We start from the raw sequence: 25,535 nt of genomic DNA, 5'->3' as shown, positions 1-25,535 counted from the left end.
TTCAACAAAAAGTTATTTTTCAAAAACTGTGGGTAAAAAAGTCTTGGCCGCACATGCCCCCTCCAAATTGGCATAAATAAGGCTTACTACGAGATTTGTTAGATTGAATCAATTCGTGCCTATTCTTTTAACAAAATAAAGAAAGAAGAAGTGTTGGAATTTTTCTTTTAAGCTAAATAGCCTACAAATATACATGCAAAAAGGAAATAATTTGAAAACCATGAATGAATGAAAATAGTCCTGACATTTTGCAATCTTTTCTGACATCTAATACAACATAATTTAGTAAGAAATATCAGGGCCTAAGGTCATACCTTAAGAATGATGAAATCCATATTAATAAGTATTATCCTCCTTGTTATACATCGAATAGGAAACCTGAAAACAAAAATTACTGTAAGTTAATTTAGTGACCAAGTGGCCTATACGATGCTCTCATGTCTCGGTTTAAGGAGTTGATTTTAAGAAAAACCTTTAGCAAAAAGAGTAGAGAAAATTAATGTTTCAATCCATTAATTGGTAATTTTGAAGCAACCTGTTTAGTTTACTGAAGTGATCTTTTGGATTGGCGATTCAATCGATAATCCGCCAATGGATTTGTTAAATCAAACAGTTCGAGGCAACGAACTGTAAGCAAGGATTGATCCGACTCAGTAGTAACCGAAACAGTAAAAAACGGGATTTTGACACCAATAGATACAACAACGAAAATCAGATTTTTATGCTGATTTCATACAAGTTTCATCATATCAACTTTAGTCTTACTCATTATTAAATAAAAAAAACTAATTTTTTTAGCTGAAAGTAAGGAGCGACATTAAAACTTAAAACGAACAGAAATTACTCCGTATATGAAATGATTTGTCCCCTCCGCAATCCCTCGCTCTTTACGCTAAAACTTTTAATTGTTTTAAAAAGTAGAATTGTGGCAAAGAGTCAAACTTTAGCGTGAAGAGCGAGGGATTGCGGAGGGGACAAATCATTTCATATACGGAGTAATTTCTGTTCGTTTTAAGTTTTTTTGTCGCTCCTTACTTTCAGCTAAAAAAATTAGTTTTTTTTATTTAAATTCTGAACGTTTTTGAATTAATGCATGTTTGGTTTTGGCTCTCCGCACATAAATTAATTAAAATGAAATTTGTATATTAATTCTTTTTTTGGCTAAATAGCTTTCTCTTAGATTTGATCAGACTATTTTGAGAAATAAGGGGTGGAGAAGGAGGCCTAGTTGCCCTCCAATTTTTCGGTTACTTAGAAAGGTAACTAGAACTTTTAATTTTTAACGAACGTTTTTATTAGTAAGAAATATAGGTAACTTTAGAATTAACTTACGTAACAAACTTTCATAACCTTATTTTTTTATTATGTATACGAGTGGATTTGTACCCTCGTTAATACCTCGCTCTTTACACTAAATCGTAAGTTTTGTTCCAATTCCTTAAGAATGACCCCTGAATCAGAAAGGCCGTAGAATAAATAGTTGAAATTACTAAAAATACTTTAGCATAAAGAGCAAGGTATTTATCTCCTCCTAAATACCTCGCTCTTTATGCTAAAGTAGTTTTAGAATCCCTCATATGCGTAATAATCTTTGTTCGTTTTAAGTTTCAATGCTACTTCTTCCTTTCATTTGAAAAAAAAAACGTTTTCATGTTTATTTTTCATTGTTTTCTTATAGTAATGCTAGAGAATCCTGCGCCTTTGTCATTTAATTTTTCTTCCCCCATGACAGATTCCTCCAAGGAAAGATCCTCCAAAATAGCCCCCTCTCCTCAGCCTCACCCCTAAACAAAATAAAATCCCCCTAAAAACGTCTGTACACTTCCCAATAACCATTACTATATGTAAACACTGGTCAAAGTTTGTAACTTGTAGCCCCTCCCCCAGCGATTGTCGGGGAGTAAGTCATCCCCAAAGACATAGTTATTATGGTTTTCGACTATGCTGAACAAAATGGCTATCTCAAAATTTTGATCCGTTGACTTTGGGAAACAAATGAGCGTGGGAGGGGGCCTAGATGCCCTCCAATTTTTTTGGTCACTTAAAAAGGGCACTAGAACTTTTCATTTCCGTTAAAATGAGCCCTCTTGCGAGATTCTAGGACCATTTGGTCGATACGATGACCCCTGGGAAAAAAAAAAAAAAAAACAAACAAACAAATAAACACGCACCCGTGATTTGTCTTCTGGCAAAAAATGCAAAATTCCACATTTTTGTAGATAGGAGCTTGAAACTTCTACAGTAGGGTTCTCTGATACGCTGAATCTGATGGTGTCATTTACGTTAAGATCCTACGACTTTTAGGGGGTGTTTCCCCCTATTTTCCTAAATAAGTCAAATTTTCTCAGGCTCGTAACTTTTGATGGGTAAGACTAAACTTGATGAAACTTATATATTTAAAATCAGCATTAAAATGCGATTCTTTTGATGTAGCTTTTGATATCAAAATTCAATTTTTTAGAGTTTTGGTTACTATTGCGCCGGGTCGCTCCTTACTACAGTTCGTTACCACGAACTGTTTGAAAAGTTACGATCTTTTGATGCGTAAGATTTGCCTTATTTTTGAAAAAAAGGGAAACATGCCCATAAGTCATAGAATCTTAATGAATATATCGCCATCAGATTTAGCATATCATAGAACCCTACTTAAGAAGTTTCAAGCTCCTACCTCCAAAAATGTGGAATTTTGTATTTTTTGCCAGTTGAAAAATCACGGATGCGTTTTTATTCGTTGTTGTTGTTGTTGTTTTTTTCATTGATGATTGTACCGACCTAAAAAATCACTAAAATAGTGACAAGTCACTAGGAGTGGCAACCCTGGTATATACACTCTCACACTAAGCTGATTATCATCGAGTACAAATACAGAAAGAAACCGGTTCTTTCAGACCAAGAACTAGAGTGTGGTGGGTATAAGAGATAAGTACCCAGCTCAATTTTAGAATAACATAAGCTTTTTTGTGCTAATAAATATTATTTTTGCTTTAATGGCAAGGTTTGTAATTTTAATGTCTCAGTGCATATAGATATGACGTGTTTTCGCGTTTCACTTTTGTTTTTCTTCCTTTAAATGCTGACTGTTAATGCTTGTTCTTTCATGTATTTAGGGCAAGTGAGATTGTTTTTGAGTAGTTTTAAATTAGGTGAGCACTTCTTCCCCCTCCTCATCTCATAATCTCCGAAAACTCCCCAATATCAAAGTATTTGCCTCTAGTCATCTTTGTACCTCTCACCCTATCTCCGTCCCTCTTGTTGCATACATGGTTCCAGAAAATGTTCCCTTCCACGTTCCATTATTAGAAAAGGTAACTAGGGTTACACGGACACGACCAGACACGTTTTCAGTTTCTCTTCTGAGGACTATGAAATAAGAATATTCTTATGGAGGAGGGCTCAGAATGTAGGAAAAGCTTGACCTTTCTAAAGGGATTTCTGATTGGGAAGATATTAAGCATTATGATTTGTCTTTTATTTAGATAATTTTTTAAGGATTTTCTCTGAACGCTAATGACCAGCCAGGTTATGTCCCAAAAACATTTAAGCCAACTTGAGCACATGGAGGGGCTCCAGGAATGTAATTCCAAAATTTTACATTTTTTTCTGTTATTGCCAATTTTGTATTCCATCACATTTTTTCTCTGCAATTTTTGACGTACAATAGCAGTTTGTATGGGCGATAGAACAATTTAGTTAGCCCTGACAAAGAAATTTCGTGAGATGGGCATAATCCCTGAAACTAAGAATTTGAAAATTTTATTACATTGGAATCCAAAATAACTACATTTTAATCACACCTACCAAAAACTTTATCAGAAACTGGATTTAGAAAGATCTGAATCCATAGAATTTGCATGTTTTCATATCTAAGTTAGGTACTTACATACTATACCGACTTCACTCAAGAAGTGAAATTAGGTTGATCATAATGAAATATACCAAAATATGATCTGATTATAAAACTTTAGCAACAAAATTATGATAACTACAACAGAGAATTATGGAAAGCAGGCCACCCAGAACGTATTATATCAAATACTTAACCTAACCACCTCTATATATTAAACATTTAATAAAAATATACCTGCATAGTCGTTTATCTCAATAAAGCTAAGCTGATTATCTCCGAGAGCGCACAAGAGAAACCGGTTTAAACATATCAAGAACAACAGTTTGGCCGATATAATACGTAAGTAACCTATATTGTCTTAGGTTATATAGGTTAATATTTATATAGGTTAAGTAACCTATATTCATCCAAAAATACAATAAAAATTACATAGAGTGCAGTAAAAGGCTATTTCGACCTTCAGATCAAGTGATGGATCAATTAACCATTCAAAGTAAGCAATTGAAATAAAAGAATAAACGGCTAAGTCATATTCAAGTCATAAATTCAAAAAAAGGAGAGAGAATTGCACAAAGACGCCAAAGAGAATGTCACTCCTAATTTAATTCATCTCTCGGTCAAGATAAGGAATCATTCGGCACCAGTACGGATGACTAAACATAAATAAAGATTATTACAGCGCTTATACTTTACTAAACATAAAAGAACGAATGTCAAAGCAATACCATACATAGCAAGGAGAATTTTGCCAAAAAGTTGTCAAGTCAGCTAATCTCGCTTCAGTTATCACACAAAACAGCTACTACAAGGGTTCTGGTCAAATTTATAGGGTATAGACGTCACTTGTGCATGGGTTTTTTCTACTTTGTTTCAAGCTTTAGTTCGCAGTTTATTAACAAACTTGAAACCACGAAAAATTGTCAGCAATTATTTTTCGGAAAGGCGCGATCCTTAGAGAAAAGCCTTCGGTAGAGTCCTTCTTCCATGTAAAGCTATTAATTAATAAAAGTGTTAGGTTAACAGAATATATCAACTACACTGAGAAAAAAACTATCAAACAGTTCGTGGTAACAAACAGTAAGTGAGGAGCAATGCAGCTCAATAGTAACCAAAACTCTAAGAAACAAGTGTCTTGATAAAAAAAAATCAAAAGAATCGAATTTTGATACTTATTCAGAATATAAAAAATTCATCAAGTTTAACATTGCCAATCAAAATTACGAGCCTGAGAAAATTTGCCCAATTTTAAAAAGGAAGAACGTCCCCAAAACATCAAGTAAACTTAATGAAAATCATACCATCAGGTTCAGCATATCAGAGAACCTTAAACTAGATGTTTCAAGCTTCTATATACAAAAATGTGGAATTTTGCATTTTTTGCCAGAAGAAAAATCACGGATACGTGTATATCATTTTTATTTTTCAGGGGGTGGTCGTATCAAACCAATGATCCTAGAAGATTAGAAGAGGACTCATTTGATCAGAAAGCAAAATTTCCAGTGCCCTTCTTAGGTGACCAAAAATATAGGATGGCAGTTAACCCACTCCCACACCTGTTTCTCCAGAGTCGCTTGATAAAAACTTTGAAATATCCAGTTTGTTCAGCATAGTTGGAAGATATAATAACTGTGTCTTTGAGGATGACTTGACCATCCAGAGTTCACGGTGAAAGGGCTGCAAGCTATGAACTTTGCCCATTGTCAAACAGTTCGTGGTAACGAACTGTAGTAAGGAGCGACCCGGCTCAATAGTAACCAAAACTCTAAAAAATGGAATTTTGATACCAATAGCTACATCAAAAGAATCGTATTTTAATGCTGATTTTAAATATATAAGTTTCATCAAGTTTAGTCTTACCCATCAAAAGTTACGAGCCTGAGAAAATTTGCGTTATTTTAGAAAATAGGGGGAAACACCCCCTAAAAGTCATAGAATCTTAACGAAAATCACACCATCAGATTCAGCGTATCAGAGAACCCTACTGTAGAAGTTTCAAGCTCCTATCTACAAAAATGTGGAATTTTGCATTTTTTGCCAGAAGGCAGATCACGGATGCGTGTTTATTTGTTTTTTTGTTTTTTTTTTGTTGTTTTTTTCTTTTTCCCAGGGGTAATCGTATCGACCCAGTTGTCCTAGAATGTTGCAAGAGGGCTCATTCTAACGGAAATGAAAAGTTCTAGTGCCCTTTTTAAGTGACCAAAAAAATTGGAGGGCAACTAGGCCCCCTCCCATGCTAATTATTTTCCCAAAGTCAACGGATCAAAATTCTGAGATAGCCATTTTATTCAGCGTAGTCGGAAAAACTTATAACTATGTCTTTGGGGACGACTTACTCCCCCACAGTCCCCGTGGGAGGGGCAACAAGTTACAAACTTTGACCTGTACTTACATATAGTAATGGTTATTGGGAAGTATACAGGCGTTTTCAGGAGGATTTTTTTGGTTTGGGGGAGGGGTTGAGAAGAGGGGGGTATGCTGGGGGAACTTTGTAATGGGAGAAGAAAATTTCCATGAAGGGAGAGCAGGATATAGGCTACTAGCATTATTTAAAAAAAACAATTAAAAAATAAAAGTGAAAAAGCTTTTTCAGCTGGAAGTAAGGAACAGCAATAAAACTTAAAACAAACAGAAATTATTACCCATATGAGGGGCTCACCTCCCTCAGGAAAAACAATTAAAAAATAAAAGTGAAAAGGCTTTTTCAGCTGGAAGTAAGGAACAGCAATAAAACTTAAAACAAACAGAAATTATTACCCATATGAGGGGCTCACCTCCTTCTAATACCTCGCTCTTTACGCTAAAGTATTTTCAGTAATTTCAACTACTTATTCTACGGCTTTTGTGATTCAGGGGGTTATTCTTAATGAATTGGGATAAAATTTAAGCTTTAGTGTAAAGAGCGAGGTACTGACGATGGGGCGAATCCCCTCATATATGTAATAAAAACATGAGAATACAAAAGTTCTTTACGTAAGCTAATTTATAAGTTACGTAAATCTTTTACCAGTAAAAAGATTCGTAAAAAATTAAAAGTTCTAGTTGCCTTTTTAATTAACCGAAAAATCGGGGGGCAACTAGGTTTCGTCCCCCGCTCTTTTTTTCTCAAAATCATTCGCTCAAAATTATGAGAAAGCCATTAAGCCAAAAAAAAAAATATGTAAATTTCGTTTTGATTATTCCTCTGTGGAGAGCCAAAATCAAAACATGCATTGATTCAAAAAAGTTCAGAAATTAAATAAAAAAAGAAGTTTTTTTTAACAGAAAGTAAGGAGCGACATTAAAACTTAAAACGCATAGAAATTACTTCGTATATGAAAGAGGCTGCTTCCTCATCAACTCCCCGCTCTTTACGCTAAAGTTTTTTACTGTTTTAAAAAGAAGAATTGAGAGAAAGAGTCAAACTTTAGCGTAAAGAGCGGGGCGTTGATGAGGAAACAGCCTCTTTCATATACGAAGTAATTTCTGTGCGTTTTAAGTTTTAATGTCGCTCCTTACTTTCACTTAAAAAAACTTGTTTTTTTTATTTAATTAACATATAGGATTGGTTTATTGAGAAGTATGCAGACATTTGGAGGGGGATTTTTCTGGTAAGGGGGGTTACATGGGAGGACCTTTCAATGGAGGAATTTTTCGTGGGGCAAGGGAATTTCCATGGAGGGGCATCATAAAGAGCAAGGTATTGAGGGGGTTGGGCAATACCTTTTATATTTGAAATAATTTCTGTTCGTTTTAAATTTTAAGGTTGCTCCTTACTTTCAGTTAAGAAACTTGCTTTTTTTTACTTAATCACAGATAAAGATTCATTCACAGGCAGCGACGAAATGTTTGTGTACCATACTTTCCCAAGCAAATACGCTCGGTGTGCCACCGACTTTAAAAAATTAAGTACATCAGATGGCACATGCCAGGCATGGTGAAAATGCATTAAGCGTGTCAGGGATTGTGCCACACCTGTGATAACTGTGCGGAACACATCGTTCCGAAATGTACACCAGGAGCAGGTTCCACTTTATAGGAGTTGGCGACAAATAAAAAATACAAAACAAGGACAAATACAACTGGAAACCAAAAAAATTACAGGGAAAATAATAAGAGCTTCGATATTTTGGGGACAGTAGCCCCAAATCTCCCCCTCCTCACACACGTACGTTCTCCGACAAGGAGGATATAGAAAATTACATGGCGTTTACAGCAATCCCTTTTTGTTCCGAAGTGAAATTATTTGCATTGCAGACCACCCCTCGTCTCAAAAGATATTCCTGGATACACTTAAGGCGCTGATTCATAGTTTGAAAATTAATGGTCAGTGTAGAAAAGATCCAAAAGCAGCTGATAACTAAGATTTTGCAGACCCCTCACCACACGATGTACATATCGGGACGCTTCTTCTTCCACAATGCATGGTACCTTTCTAACTGACCGTGCCTCTTCATAGCGTGTGGTATATTTCCACCACACCGTGTCTTTTTGAGCCACAAGAGGCAAACTTTCACCATATCGCTGGAAATAGTTCACCAAACATTGCTATTATGGGATATGAATATATAAGAATCGTTTTAATATATCCATTGATTTCTTACTATTACTTAACACAATAATTGTGTAAGATGCTCTGATGGTTTGCTGTAATGTTATGTAATTTAAATCGCTGTGCAACTGCACCCCTTCACGCCATGCTGAGCATAGTCCCACTAATCCATGTCTCTTTCTCTCACAAAGGCACACTTCCACCATAGCTTAGCACCAAACAGTACAATTCTGCAACGCTGTGCATCTTTTGCCACGTTTGATACACTTATCCCAAGGTTTGCTTTTGTTTATCATGCCTTGGAACATATCCACCACACGACGGCCCAACGTACCATTCGTAGTTTATTTCCTCCGTGTGCCGCTTGGTGTCCACAATTTCGAAAATGGGCAACCTCCAGAGGCGGCTTTAGGGGATTGAGGGCACTTGACCCGAGCGAAGAAATTTTGGGGGTGGAAAATTTCAAATAATTAATGAACGGTTAAAATCATTTTGTAATTTTTGAAATTTTATTCTCATTAAAATAAAATAGAGAGTGCAGTTGGCAAGTATAAGATAATTGAATCTAAAATTTTCATTCTTCCCGTGGCTTCATCACCGTTCCTTGAAAATAAAAGTAAGTAGACCGAATTCAATTAATTTTAGTCTTTTGTGATATTTGGTATTCAAATTTTTCTTAAGAAATGGAAGTTTTATTAAAATTTGGCCTGAAAATTTTTGGAACAGGGAGTGGTGGCGGTAATCAATATTTTGCCCCGAGCGCAAAAGAGGCCACAGCCACCATCGGCAACCTCTCGCTTGTAGATAGTCCATAAGTTGATATGAAGGTAGCTTGTATGGGCCTAATTTTTAATAGAAAAGGTCGAATCCCTTTTCTAAGCAATAACTTGTTGCAAATCTCCAAGACCAAAATTTTACCTTCCAGGTCATACTGGTCGAAAGGGCCACGCATCCATAAAGAATATCAGTGGAGAATATTTTGACATGAATAACTCATTCGACATGTTTTCTTGGATCGCACCTTTACTGAACAGAGAAAAAAGACTTTTAACAAAATTTAACACATTCCCCTACTATCATTACTCTTATTATTGCTAAAAATTAAATACATTTTTCTTTTCACTGAATATACTAAACTTGTGAATTACCTTTATAAAACCACGTAAGCTCCCATACGATTTAATTGTTTAAAAGTTCCAAAGGCTTAAGTGTTCAAGGGGGACGACACTAGTTACATTCCTATTAAGAACTAGAAGAAGATTAGTCTTCGACGTTTCGCGAGGTCAAGAGTAAAGATGGACTATCATCTCTAAAACTTCAAAAAGAAAAATAGTAATTATACGAAAGCAAAGGACCTTCCAGCAACTTCTACGACGATTGAATGCACTGTAAATTAAGGACAAGATAATTAGAATTGACACTAACACGTGCCTATGCAAAAATCTTGGATAATTAGGTACTCATTATGACAAATGTAGTTCCACTAAATTCAATTTCAATGAACAACAAGGAATACATTCAAATAGAACAATTAAAGTTTGAATCAATCAAAATAGGAAAATTAAACGGGCATAGATTGAGGTTAAGAAATTAACCTACAAACCATTAATAGAAATTTAGAATGAATATTAAGCGTCGGATGAATCAACTAAGGCAACTACAGAGTATAATACAGAATACAAATACATGCGGAAAAGTAAATTCCAAATACAATTCATTTTGTATTGTGGGAAACACAGAATGTGATGTCCAACAAACTAGACAGTCAGTAGTTCACAGGAGGTACATAAAGTCTTTATCATAAACTTCTAAACACGAATTACCAGGCCTAAACATGTTTCAAAAAACTTTTACCAGTTCATTACGCTTATTTTCAACTCTTCAACTGTGCACGGGTTGTTACTGCATCCCAGTTTAACCTATCTGCCGATTTGGAAGGCCAAAAACTTGTAAAACTGTCACTCTTACCCAAAGATACCGTTATTGCAACAATTCGTAGTTGACAGGGAAAGAACAAGAGTAGGCGTCTTTTTACCGGAAGATCGTACCATAGCACAACTTTTAGCGTTCAATGTCAATTGTCCATAAAATCAAGGCAGCAATTAAGAACTGCCTAAGTAAAGGGTCATGCGCCTTCAACGTGTTATTTTTCCTGACCACTTTGTATGGAAGGGGTGATCATAGAAACCTAGAAGGGAGCTTATTCGATAAGAAAATGAAAACTCAAGAAACCTTTTAAGAGTCGAAAGTTACTGATTGACAGCCAGCCCCATTCAAGTGCCCAGATTTTTGCTATCCGGCATCCCGTAGTCCCCAAGACATCCGATCAAAACCCTGATATCTCCATTTTCTATAATTAATATGCCTTTGGGGATAGCATGATCTCTAAATCCGTAGGGGCAAGAGCCGTGTATAATCCAAGTTGCCGATTTTTACACGTCGGTATTACAAAAGAAAAAGGGAGGCGTGTCTGATGTTGGGTTGTGATTGGCTCGAAACTTTCAGGAATCGTTCTCTGAGTCAAAAGGATCAAGTCTTTGTGCCAAGAAGAACACAATGACCCCTCCAAAAAACGAGAAGGGTTAAATACTTTGCCTTGGTCGATTCCGAACCTACATCCTTAAGTCCTTGAGCTATGGGGACCCTAATGCAAAACTAAAAAAAAAATATTAGCTCCTCCTAAAGCGAGGTCAGAAGGGGCAAAACGCGATCCCCCAGCTGCTTCCTATTTAAGGGTGATCGAAAAAACTCCAAGAGAAGAGGGAGCGCGAGGACTTCCATCAAATGCTAACTAGAGGGACACCTGAGAATTTGAAAAAAAAAAATCCACCTTCTTAATAAATCTCAACATATGGAGTTTCATTTTATCTTTACCTGCAATTTTTCATTTTGCGCCTTTCAAACAGTTCGTGGCAATGAACTGTAGTAAGCAGCGACCCGGCTCAATAGCCGAAACTCTAAATAACGGAATTTTGATACCAATAGTTACATTAAAAGAATCGTATTTTTATGCTAATTTTAAACATATAAGTTTCATCAAGTTTAGTCTTACCCATCAAAAGTTATGAGACTGAGAAAATTTACCTTATTTTAGAAAATAGGGGGAAAACACACCTGAAACTCAAAAAATCTTAACGAAAATCACACCATCAGATTCACCATATCAGAGAACCCAATTGTTGAAGTTTCAAGCTCCTATCTACAAAAATGTGGAATTTTGTATTTTTGCCTAAAGAAAGATCACTGATGCGTGTTTATTGTTTTTTTTCCAGGGATGATCGTATCGACCCAGTGGTCCTAGAATGTCGCGAAAAGGCTCATTCTAACGGGAATTAAATTTTGTAGTACCCTTTTTAAGTGACAAAAATGCAGTGCCCCTAGGCCCCCTCCCGTGCTCATATTATTCACAAAGTCACCGGATCAAAATTTTGAGATAGTAATTTGTTTAACATAGTCAAAAAACCTAATAATTATGTCTTTAGGTACGATTGAATCCCCCACGGTCCCCGGGGGAGGGGCTGCAAGTTACAAACTTTGACCATTGTTTACTGGGAATGGTAGTTTAAAGACATTTTCAGGGGAACTTTTTCGCGTTTTGGGGGGAGGGGTGGGTCGGGGTTAGGTTACGAGGAAGGATTTATCCATAGAGGAATTTTTCATGAGGAAAGAGAATATACATGAAGGGGTGTAGGATTTTCTAGCATTATGTAAGAAAACAATAAAAAAACAAATAAAAAAAAAGCATTTTTCCAACTGGAAGTGAAGAGCAGCATTAAAACTTAAAATGAACAGATATTATTACGTATGTAAGGGCGTTCGTCTCCTCCTCAATACCTCGCTCTTTACGCTAAAGTATTTCCAGTAATTTCAACTATTTATTCTACGGCCTTTGTGATTCATGGGTCATTCTTAAGGAGTTGGACCAAAATTCAAGCGTTAGTGTAAAGAGCGAGGTATTGACGAGGGGACAAACCGCCTCATATATGTAATAAAAAAATACAAACATAGAAGTTCGTAACGTAAGTTAATTCATATGTTACGTATATTTATTACTAATAAAAGCGTTCGTAAAAAAATTAAAAGTTTTATTTGCATTTTAAGTAACCAAAAGTTGGAGGGCACCTAGGCCTCCTCCCCCACCCTTTTTTTATCAAATCGTCCGATCAAAACTATGAGAAAGCCATTTAGCCCCCCAAAAAATTATTATGCAATTTTAGTTTTAATTATTCATGTGCGGTGAGCCAAAATCAAAACATACGTTAGTTCAAAAACGTTCAGAAATTAAATAAAAAAAAAAGTTTTTCCAGCTGAAAGTAAGGAGCGACATTAAAACTTAAAACAAACAGAAATTATTCTGCATACGAAAGGGGCTGTCCTCTCCTCGACGTCCCGTTCTTTACGCCAAAGTTTTTTATTGTTTTAAAAAATAGAACTGTGACAAAGAGTCAAACTTTAGCGTAAAGAGCGGGACGTCGAAGAGAGTACAGTCCCTTTGATATGCGGAATAATTTCTGTTCGTTTTAAGTTTTAACGTCGCTCCTTACTTTCAGTCGAAAAAACTTGTTTAAAAAAAAAAGCATATTTAAAGACATGATTCTCGTAGTACCAGACAACACATGGGCCTAAAACCGGGCGATCAAAACACTTTTTAATCAATCTCCATTTTCATTAGCATTTGACAAAACCAGTCCCACTTAGAAAACCACGGGAGCAATAAAAGAATGTGAACAGTCTTGGAAACAACCCTAAAATTTTCCAGGGTATAAAATTTAGTTAAAAGAACTTTTGAAAATGCATGAAAAAGGTAATAAAGGGCTAAAACAAGTAAGTTATTACCTTTAAGTATGGAAACGACGATACACAGGCCTATGGATGAGCTAATATTTTGAAACACTGCGAACGATCACTAGCCATCGATTTATGTACCCATCCCTCCTAGAAAAAAAAAATGTCAGCTTCTCCTAAATCAACATTCTTCCCTCCAGATCGAAATATTCATTATTATATCTCTCCTTATATTGCAAGGCTTAATCTATGTCTTTAAAACAGAAGACCAACATTCATCTGGTTTCCTATTTAGTAAACACAAAATAGTAAATTATACCTTGTATTAAAGAAGACTAGAAATTTGTAGTTAAAAACTTTTGACGAATACCTTTGTTGTACGATTTGTTATTCATCATTTTTCAGAGATCATATTGAGAGTCATTTATTCTAGAGATCAGCATAACGAGTGCGCTTCAAAGTTATGGCGGCAACGTCAAGGAATATCATATTTATGAATGTTTTCAAATTCGATCCATCATCTGAGCATATTGAATTTATGAATTGACGTAATCAGACGAAACAATGAGGGTGAGAATGCGTGAGAGATTTTAAGTGGGACAAAAAATAGCTCGAGTGAGGAGGGTAGGCTAGGATGAGAGATGATTTCCCGATTATGTTTCAACGTAGCAACAACAGCATTTTGTATCAGTAGAAACACTTAAAGAATAATTAAACGATGCTCAGAAGGCACCCAGGGATTTTTTCACCTTTATTTTTACATGAGCACACCACGACAACATTGGGTATCATTTTGTCACAGTTGGACACTAATCTTCCACCCGTGTTAAGTATGTCATTGGTTTACAATTTTTAACACAAACCGACTATAACTAAACAGATGCCAATTTATTATTATTATTATTTATTAAACATAAAACCAACCAGGGCCACTTACAAAGAAAAAACAAATAGAACAAAAACAGACAAATCAATAACATATAAAAAACAATCAGCAAAAAAAAAAAATCAAATCATTCAAATAACAATGGTACATTTTGACAAACTGATATAGGCCCTTATCATATAGATTAAAATCCACCAAAATATATGCTGTAGCCTAAGATAACTGGGAGTTACCTATAAAAAATAATGAAACATTTCGTAATGTGATGTTACTTTTCCACCAGGTCAAAATACACGGCGGTGAATCTAGTCCACACGCATTGCGGTCGTTTTAAAGAAGTAACCAACTGGTCCCACTATTTTTCACCATGTCGATTGTGTACTGTGAAGATTTTAGAAACTGTACCAAACGTCTCGCGATTGGTACTAACTGACGCATGCAATTGGAATTTTTGGGAGTAGATAAAAATAATTTTCTCTTCAAGTTTCTTATAGTCTTCAAATACCGAGGTATAATTAAATGTAGACTATTTATATATGTGCTAGTTGTGGTTCTAAGTTTAGCTACTCCTCTGTTATAAAATCGCTAAGGATAAACAGGTATTAAGAGGAAAGGGGCGAGGCTAATGAGCCACATTTGACTTTTCAGTTGACTTTGTTTGGCATTATGAACTAACTGTTGATGAGAAATCAGTGAAGACAATAATAGTAACTACACAAAATTAACTAACTTTTGTTTATAGCAGAGAGTCGATTTTTTTTAAAGAGATCAGCTCAAGTGCAAAATCATGGCACTTTCTCTCTCATATGCCTTTGTAAATCTAGATCAGGTGCTTTATTCTGGAATAAAAAATAAAAAAAAAATCGAAAAACGGTTGACTACCCTAGGCAGGAGTTTTTAGAGATTCTTTGCCCTGCTATTTAATTACCTGTAAGTACTTTGAATGAAATTACCTTTACAGACGTAAATAGCACCTTTGGAGTGATTCAGTTTATATTATTCAATACAGAATGTCCTTATAGACATTCATCTTCAGCTTATATTTAAAACTATTGTATCAACGTTAGTAGCCTATGTCTATAAAATGCCATGCTTTTATTCTATCTGAAACCTGTGCAAAACGTAAAGGACAAAGAGAAAAATATGAGTAGGGTACTAAAAAATTGGCAGAATTCAGTTAACACCTATGAGTCAACTCACCACTAATAAGGTTAAAGGGTATCAGGTATAAAGGTAGGGGATGCATCATCAAGATAAATCCATCCCTAAAACATTCGAATATTTGTTAGTTTTCATTTGCGATTTCTGCCAGACTTGCCCTCCTTCCGAACGGATGTCCACGTAGGTGCCCTCACGCTTTTATCAAATCAAACATTAAGTATCATTTTCTGCATTAATTACTTCTCAGCAATAGGGAAAAAAGAGGCCAGATCTTTAAAGGGAGGGAGATCAAAGAAATTATTTCCAAGGAGGGGGGTCTTCATTTTTTAAATCTTCTAAGAGGGGAAACTTCCATTCAATAATCCCCGTCCCTATGTATAGCGTATGCAAATCTCTAAGCATTTGGATGTTTCTTTATATTTGGAATAACTGTTCACACGAAATTCGTCTTGTTTTCTGCTTGAATTATCTGCGAAGTGCAGATAATATTCTGGTATTGTGTTCGATTCTGTATTCAATATTTATATTGTATTTGCTATTAATCATAGAAGAGTTCTCAATCTGAATGACTGAAGGACCTAAATTGAGGCCCATTTTCAACCCCCCCCCCCACCCCCCAAAAAAACAACCGACAACAAATAAAAATACAAAGGAATCATACAATACGTTTGGGGGGGGGGGTTAAAAGGACTGGTTTAGAACTTTTGCTAAATAATCTCTGAATGATCCTAATTTTCGAAATGGTCAACCTATCGGCAGTACTACATTGATTTCTGACGTTTTCAAATTAACCGATTCGATATTGTATTTGGTATTCGAGCGAGTCGTCGAGAAGATAGCAATTAAATGTTCTAATGACGATAATTGTGTATTCGAATATTAAAGAATACTGGCAGCAAAAGCCAAGTCTATTGGGTTCTCATTAGGGGAAACCTCCTTCTGTCAGAACTCAGTCTAGCCTGAATAAACCTAATCCTTATTTGTTTTGAAATCTTGGGTCAACAACGAAATAATGGAGCAGCTTTGCATATCAAATTACAACGGCGACATTACATAAGGTATATATTTACACAGCTCAGATATATGTAAGTAAACAGCACACGGGGGGTATTAAGAAAAAAAATTTGGCAAAACGCAATTCAAAAAATGAACCAAGTCACAAATAAAAAACAAAACTATACACGCTCTATTTGATGAACTCATGAGAAACAAAAGGGTCTTTCTTTGTAAGTCATGTTCTCGGAAACTAAATAATCTAATATTTTAATAGCGGATCACAATAAGCACTCAACTTTCCCCAAAAAAAAATGTTTTCCACAATTTGGTTCTTTCTTTACTTCGAACAGTTTTCGTGAAATTTATTTTCCATGTTAAGCTACTAAAAAATTGTTTCTTGATTATCATTTTCCCTCCCGATCGTTGACTGATTAAATTTATCAAAAAATAGTCTGAGCTCCACGGAGAGAGACAAAGGAAAGGAAAGATATATAGCCTACATTATATAGACTGCTATAATTATGTTTTGGTAAATGATTGATTTAGAAACAAAAGATTCCGCTTTATAGTTTTCTTGAAAATCCATATAGGAAGGGGGGAGCTTTTGAAGACGAAATCTTTCGGCCATTTATCAAGGTTCCAGTATTTTGGGAATTCCATAGCGGGCCGGCGTAAGCCGTCCGAGTGAAATGAGGCCTGCGAAACTAGAATTCTTCCAAAAAAGACCTGGCGAAAGACAATTTGCAAAGAAATATAGCTAAGGGTGTTAACATAATTAATTTTTATGATGGATCCAAATATATAATACAAATCTTCCATTCACTCACATATTAGGAGAAATATTCTTTAGTAGGCTATTCCTTTTTTTGGATTTCCTAAAATCATAATTACGAAATAAACTTTACAAGAAAGTGCAGTTTATGCGTAAATAATTTCTAAAATCCTACTGCCTTTCTGATTATTTTTAAAGTGAAATGAAAACATTGAAAATTCAGAAGACTTTTAAAAACAATAAGCGTTGAGAGAAAAAAAAATGTTTTAAACAAGTAACAGTAAATGTCCGAGTATTTCGACTTCACACCCAGAAGATTTAACTGTCAGAAAACAAGAGAGAAAAATAGCAGAAAGAAATTAATAAATACAGAGAAAGATGAGAAAAAATACAAACACTATGCAAAAAAAAAGAAAGACTCAAATTTCACCAGCTATGGTACATTATGTGCTTTTAAATAAGCACAGTACGATAAAGCGCAAGACACATGGTGTGGTGGTGGCTATTGTGTATGTCTGAGGTGTTTTCTAACAGAATTAAACAACCTTTTTATTTAGAATCTTGATATATAACATAGGTAGTTAGTTAAAATTAGATACAGGTCATAAGCCCCATTAATGCGCATATCTTTTTTAAAAATTGAATAAATTTTCGCTTCAACTATTTTAACCAAATTAAGTCGAATATTCCCTTTTTTACTTCCAAGTGCAAAATCTTTCTGGAGCATATAATTTCCTTATCTTCTTTCTTTTTAGGAGTATACGAGGTTCTGTCCAGTTTCTTAATTAAGGTGTTCTCTCCCTCATTTATTTTCATATTAATCCCCTTACACAATTTTTATTGGCAATTTTTTCTTTCAGACTTTTGTAACTGTCCAATGCAATAATCATTCATTTTGTCAGATCAAACATTGTGTTACAGCGTAAAATATGAAATCAATATTCCGCAACTACTACGGAAATTTCTTACAAAAGTTTGTAAACTAATATAAAAATTAAAGATAAAATTACAAAATACAATATAAAGCTGCTTTTAAACCTCAATTAACTGCCGGATCTTTACCAAATGCTAAAAAAGGCGTAATACCAAAAAAAATAGACTAACTGGTGTATAGAACATTCTGCTCTCGTAGAGAATTTAATATGGAAAGAACACATACCAAATTTAGAAAATGTTCCAATACCAAAAAATCTACAATAGATTCACACAATAGACTTATATATGATATATTCTATGTAATTATAATTATATATTATTATTATTATAATTATAATAGTATAATTATTGTATATAATTGTATGTTTATGATATACGTATAAAATTATATATGATATAATAAACTATATTGATTATATATGATATGACAATAGATTCTTTAAATAGATTTGAAATAAAAGACAATAACCTTCCAAAACAGTAGTTGTGAAACATTTGTTTGATTTTCCACATCATAATATAATATTCGGTAAAATAACAATAGTTGATATCGTGTTGGACTGTTATAAAGTCTAGGAGGAATGATAAAAAATCAAAGATACAATATATAGAGAAAATAGAGAATAATATAAATAAAAACGAGTTAGAATTTAGAATAAATTCTATTTATAATAGTTTAATACAAATAAGCTTGTATTCTTATAATAAAGGAAAAGATAGGGGAAATATGGATTCCGTCCCCAAACAGGTTTGTACTTGGAGCACTGGCTTCAATTGGATAGGGGCATGTGGCCCCAAGATTTTTTGCTCTCTCCCGTGTTGATTTTGAAAAATGCCTTTTATGGTATATTCATTGAAAAAAAGATCAAATCAAAAACAATTTTGCGCCACCCTCTTCACTTTGAAAATATACAAATATAAATTTTTTTTGGAGTAGCAAAAGAAAGAATCATTATATTCTACAAAGATAAAAGTAGTAAAGGCATTTTGACCAGTATGTCATTTAATTAATTATATACTGTATATCATTATCCAGTATATCATTTAATATCTAGGAATTCTAAATCAAATAATTCTTCATTTTGTTAGTATCTCGTATCAGAAGACAACTCGAGCATACACAATAGTATGCAACAGTCGCACAGTCTTGGCTTTTGTGCTTAGTAATACTAAACTTGCTTAAAACAACAGCCATAGTTTTTGAAATATGAGTTCAGTTCGTTTAATTTTTTTTATAGCATTTATTTTTCTTTATTATCCTTTTCCATATTTTCTAATTAATTTAAACTAGGTATTTTTCTTTCCTTGTTTTCCCAAAGACAAAGGTTTCTGGGTGTGAAGACGAAATAATTACACTGTGTTGATTTTTTAGTATAAAAGTTTTATTTTAATATTCACGATTTTATTACAATTTTCTATATATTCATTTGATTTGTGGTCAGAGCCTACAAGAGCAACTCAAAAAGAGTACTACCCCCCACTTGAATCTTTTGCGATCTTTTAACGGGTCAAGAATACAGCTACCCGTTAGTCACCCGAAAATACAACCACTTGCTAAAAAGAAAAAAAGAAAACGCAAAAGATGTAAAACAATAGAGAAATATATTAATCAGAGCCGTATTTAGAACCACTAGGGGGGGGGCGTCGTCAGTAACTTTGGAAATTTGGAAAGAGCATCTATTAAGGAATACACTGATTTTACTGTTTTCGTCATTAGTTTCCCATTCAAGAGCGTTGCTCTCCTAGACTTGACTATTACGAATTATGATTAGTTCAAACAAAACTTGCGCTTATAGTTTTTTGAATTCAGAGTAGAAACCCCATTTTTCCAGTTCTATTCGATACAATTAAATAACATTACTGAATCCGGCAAGTAATGATTCCATAAAATTTGCATAAAAAGTCAGAACTACAGAATCCAGACCTGAATTATGAGGATGAAGGCTTTTTGACATAGGTAAAACAGAGGGAATAATTTTTTATCATAGTTGCACAGTGACAGTCTCTTAGAATCATAGTTACACAGTGACAGTCTCTTATAATTCTAGTTGCACAGTGACAGTCTCTTATAATCATAGTTGCAGTTGCACAGTGACAGTCTCTTATAATCATAGTTGCACAGTGACAGTCTCTTATACAGCCCGAATAATAGCCTATATTTTCTCGCTGTTATGGATTTCATGATACGTCAGGTTTTCTTTTTTAAACGGGTTTACTGCTACTGCAGTCTAGTCCCGATGAAATCCAATTTCGCCAGAGTAATTGATTGCAATAATGGATAAAAAATACTACTTGAAATGATTTTAAGATGTGGATTACAATGGAGGAAAACATGATAATCTGATTAATAGAAATATACTCCACAGGATGTTTGGGTATATGTGTCTTATAGCCACCATACTCAAGATCTTGTATCGCGAACATGAGACAATAAACGGTTTTCATGGTCTTCATATCAGACAGTATCAGCTTCGGCTCGGTGGGAAACTACATTATAGCTATATTTTAATTAAATATTTAGTTGGTATTTTAGTTAGGTTAGATTTGGTTAGACATTTAAAATAATCCGGTCTGGGCGGCGTCCCTTCCATAATTCTTTGTTGGAGTTTTTATAAATTTGTTGATAAAGTATTATATTTTCATCATATTTTTGTTTCATTAGCATTAACCGAACTTCTTGAAAGAACTCGAGTCTTGAGGCTATAAGACACTTTTATCAAAACTTCCTGTGGAGAATATTTCAATTAATCAGATTAGCTTGTTTCAGTATGAAACTTCTTGTACAAAACCCTTCTCTTTTACCAAATTTAAACTTGGAAAAATCGAAACTTGAACAACTAAACTGAAAAGTAAAAGGACCATAGGAGAGGGGGGGGGGGGTACATAGACAGACAAGCAACCATGATATTTGGAAACAGCATAACAAGGAATCTAACGGTACCCGGATGTGGTTAACCATAGCAAATTTACCAATTTTTACTTATTACTTGGCTAGGTAGAATGTGAACACCAGCACTCAATGCGTCTTTTTATATTTGATGATCAATTCCAACACAAATTTTACTTTAAGTCCTTAGCGGAAATCTTGTTCCTTACTCTATGCCAGTAGAAAATGCTTAGTGTTAGGTCTACCACAAATTCTGGAAACCATTTTAAAACAATCACAGCCTAATAAATTTCTTACGTAAGCAATAGACGTATATGCTTCACCCCCTCCCCTCTTGGTATATATACATATAAAACCTGTTTTAAATATTCACACAGTTTTTTAGATAATCATGACAATTTTTTTCCAGCCAATGATTGTATCAATTTTTTCTAATTGATTGCAAAAATTATCTATAAAATAACAAAAAGAAAAGAATCTATGGAAAGAATAGCCAAGGGGGGAGGCTATAGAGTGGAATGTATTACTTATTCAATGGACAACATTTTCTATTTTTTGGCTTTCCTTAAAAGTGACAAAAGTGCTGTATGTCGTACTTCATTATCGCAGCTGAGATGTGGTCAACCATGGCAAATTTACCACTTCTTTTTTATTACTTGGCGAGGTAGAATGCAACCATCACCACTCGATAACGAAGGGGTAAAGTAGCCTAGTCTAAAATGACATACTTTTAAGAATAATATACATATTTTGGATTTTTCATTTGTTTGCTGAATTTCACAGTGTTTCCCTCTGGAAGGGCCAATCACTAATTAGTACCTGAATAAATACGATCGTTTTAGGCTAGATTAAGGTAGTTTTCGGTTTCAGGCAACAGCAATTGTTACAGTAGACCCAGCATTCGTAAATAGGTAAATATTGTCAAACAGTTCGTGGTAACGAACTGTAGTAAGGAGCGATCCGGCTCAATAGTAACCAAAACTCTAAAAAATTGAATTTTGATATAAATAGCTACATCAAAAGAATCGCATTTTAATGCTGATTTTAAATATATAAGTTTCATCAAGTTTAGTCTTAGCCATCAAAAGTTACGAGCCTGAGAAAATTTGCCTTATTTAGGAAAATAGGGGGAAACACCCCCTAAAAGTCGTAGGATCTTAACGAAAATGACACCATCAGATTCAGCGTATCAGAGAACCCTACTGTAGAAGTTTCAAGCTCCTATCTACAAAAATGTGGAATTTTGCATTTTTTGCCAGAAGACAAATCACGGGTGCGTGTTTATTTGTTTGTTTTTTTCCCCAGGGGTCATCGTATCGACCAAGTGGTCCTAGAATGTCGCAAGAGGGCTCATTCTAACGGAAATGAAAAGTTCTAGTGCCCTTTTTAAGTGACCAAAAACATTGGAGGGCATCTAGGCCCCCTCCCACGCTCATTTTTTTCCCAAAGTCAACGGATCAAAATTTTGATAGCCATTTTGTTTGGCATAGTCAAAAATCTTAATAACTATGTTTTTGGGGATGACTTACTCCCCCACAGTCCCTGGGGGAGGGGTTGCAAGTTACAAACTTCAACCAGTGTTTACATATAATAATGGTTATTGGGAAGTGTACAGACGTTTTCAGGGGGATTTTTTTGGTTTTGGGGGTAGGGTTGAGGGAGTTTTTATGTGGGAGGATCTTTCCTTGGAGAAATATGCCATGGGGGAAAAAAATTCAATGAAAAGGGCGCAGGATTTTCTAGCATTACTATAAAAAAAAAACAATGAAAAAATAAACATGAAAACGTTTTTTCAAATGAAAGTAAGGAATAGCATTGAAATTTAAAACAAACAGAGATTATTACGCATATGAAGGGTTCTAAAAATACTTTTGCATAAAGAGCGAGGTATTTAGGAGGAGATAAATACCTCGCTCTTTATGCTAAAATATTTTTAGTGATTTCAACTATTTATTCTACAGCCTATTTGATTCAGGGGTCATTCTTAAAGAATTGGAACAAAACTTACGATTTAGTGTAAAGAGCGAGGTATTAACGAGGGTACAAACCCCCTCGTACACATAATAAAAATATAAGAATATAAAAGTTTGTTACGTAAGTTAATTCTTAAGTTACGAATATTTTTTACTAAAAAAAACGTTCGTTGAATATTAAAAGTTCTAGTAGCCTTTTTAAGTAACCGAAAAATTGGAGGGCAGCTAGGCCTCCTTCCCCACCCCTTATTTCTCAAAATCGTCTGATCAAAACTAAGAGAAAGCCATTTAGCCAAAAAAAAAATTAATATACTAATTTCATTTCAATAATTTATGTGCGGAGAGCCAAAATCAAACATGCATTAATTCAAAAACGTTCAGAAGTTAAATAAAAAAACTAGTTTTTTTAACTGAAAGTAAGGAGCGACATTAAACTTAAAACGAACAGAAATTACTCCGTATATGAAATGGGTTGTCCCCTCCGCAGTCCCACGCTCTTTACGCTAAAGTTTTTAGTTGTTTTAAAAAGTAGAATTGCGGCAAAGAGTCAAACTTTAGCGTAAAGAGCGAGGGACTGCGGAGGGGACAACCCATTTCATATACGGAGTAATTTCTGTTCGTTTTAAGTTTTATGTCGCTCCTTACTTTCAGTTAAAAAAACTATTTTTTTTTATTTAATATTCGTAAATAGGCTAGTGTTGAATGAAGAATCCAATGATAATATATAGCTTAGCTATGCGGTTAACATTGGCACAGTTATTAGGCTAGCGTGATTTCTGTATGCCTAATCACTTTAAACACATCTGAGAATACTTTTTACCACCATTAAAGCAAAAAAAGCAACAAGACTTTATCAATCTACCTGACTAATCTGCTAGAAATGTTATCTTATCGTAAATCCAAATGAAATTTAATCCAATGAATAATAGTCTCTTTCACTTTAATAGCCACTTGTTCTTTCAACAGCAGACAGAAGTTGACTGAAGCATTAAGTTTTCCGACTTCGAAATCTACGAAATTGAACACCGGGCTTCTCTCTCTCTCTTTTGCTAAGCCTGTGGTAAAACAAATCAAACAAAAAATTAATTTGATTCTCGAAAAACAAACATATTGTGGCTTATCTATCACTAGCCGATATATTCAAGTTACAATTTGAAAAGCATATTTTACTAGATAAAAAGAACACACCGCGTTATGCAAAAAAACTGCCTTTATTTGGGACGGGGAAGAGGATAGGGGAAGGGCATTTGCATTACCATTTTTTGGCTAATTAAACTAAACAAAATCGATAAAAACGCGAAAATTTTAAATAAGTAGATACTTGTCGGTTTTTGAAAACACATAAAAGAATTAAACTTAGGTTACATCTCAGAAAACCGGTTTCATAGCTACAAAAGCAAGTAATGGATGATATAATGCATTAGACATAGACAGAATGCATTGGACTTGTATAATTTGTGCTATACATTTGCACATTAGGGGGAGGGCTGAGGGCGAGGTTACATTAGGGTGGGTTAGATTCGGTTGGGTTATGTTAGACTTCCATAAAATTGTTTCTTAACTATTATTTTATCAGCATGATTTGTTAAATTTCATTAAAATTAACGTAACTTCACTTCCTTGGTGTATTTCGGATAATCGACAAGTAGCAATAAATAGAATTAAAAATAAGAAACAAACTTACAATTTGAAACTTACAGACAGCCAAGTATGAAGTCTGAGAAATAGCAATGTTCTTACTTTTTTTTTTTTTTCCTTTTTCAAAACAACTTTATGCTCATTAGAGGCAATGCTATAGCGTTACTTATTGTAAAGACCATACGGCTCATCTTTTAAAGTTCTAGTTCACCTTTTTAGAGTCAACAGAGATCGGAAAGCAACTAGTCCCCTCAAGGGTTTTTCCCCAAACCCGTCCGATAAAAATTTTGAGACAGCCACTTTGTTAAAAAAAAAGTTAAACATCAGAGAATAACAACTCCCGGTCAACACAACCCACCTGGGCCCTGGAGCAGGCGTTGTAAGTTATACCCTGTGATCATATATTGGTCTTATCAAAGAGATACTCGTATAAACTTCAGAGAGGGCTCATTTGATTGGAAATTGAAAGTTCTAGTTCACTTTTGAAGAGTTAAAAGAGATAAAAGGGCGATTGCCCCCCCACATGCCCTTTTTTCTCCAAACAAGTCTGATAATTTTTAATAATTTTTATTTTTATTAAAAATAGTTAAAACGTCAGATAATAAAAACTCCGGGGTCGAAACTAGCCCCCAGATCCGGGGGGCAAGTGTTTTAAGATATACCCAGGGGGCATATAAGGTTCTTATGAAAGGAAAGGTCGTATAAACAGTAGTGATGCCTCCATCTATTCTATGATATCCCTTTCCCTAGTTTTAAACGCAGCCAACAGGTATATGTTACGTCATAGGGAATGTTTTCTATGAGATGCAGGTGCTTGTTACATCACAGGGAACGTTTTTCTAAGAGATATTACCAAATAGAGATTATTTGAATAGCTTCCAAGGCTTCTTTGGCCCATGAATACCGTGGTTGTTGCCTAAAAGAGTTTAGGTGTTACGTAATATGGTTAGCATGTTAGGTAATAGGACTTTTTAGAGGGCAAGGAAAAAAGCTATTACGTAATAGGGTTAGTTCCCTTTTGGTTGTTACGCAATACGACTTGTTAGAGGGCCAGGAAAAAAACTGTTACATAATTGAGCTAGTTTACTTTTGGTGGTTACGTAATAGGACTTGTTAGAGGGCCAGG

General features: G+C 34.7%; 1 protein-coding gene across 3 annotated transcripts in view; it reads right to left on the bottom strand.

The window, feature by feature from the left end:
• Nucleotides 1-23,767, bottom strand: part of LOC136028525 (PDZ domain-containing RING finger protein 4-like) — a 126,962-nt gene extending 103,195 nt beyond the window's left edge. Inside the window, exons 1-3 of one of the 3 annotated variants that reach the window (XM_065706372.1) lie at nucleotides 23,634-23,767; nucleotides 13,212-13,310; nucleotides 315-378 (exon numbers count right to left, since the gene is read on the bottom strand). In XM_065706372.1, coding sequence (XP_065562444.1) covers nucleotides 315-335 — 21 coding nt within the window. In that variant the 5' untranslated portion in view covers nucleotides 336-378; nucleotides 13,212-13,310; nucleotides 23,634-23,767. The remainder of the gene's footprint in view (nucleotides 1-314; nucleotides 379-13,211; nucleotides 13,311-23,633) is intronic. The other 2 variants (XM_065706382.1, XM_065706377.1) reach the window with 2 other exon arrangements.
• Nucleotides 23,768-25,535: the final 1,768 nt, after the last annotated feature.

The sequence above is a fragment of the Artemia franciscana genome, chromosome 1 (genome assembly GCF_032884065.1).
Source record: "Artemia franciscana chromosome 1, ASM3288406v1, whole genome shotgun sequence".
Classification (NCBI taxonomy): domain Eukaryota; kingdom Metazoa; phylum Arthropoda; class Branchiopoda; order Anostraca; family Artemiidae; genus Artemia; species Artemia franciscana.
This window is presented reverse-complemented; position numbering and strand designations above follow the sequence as displayed.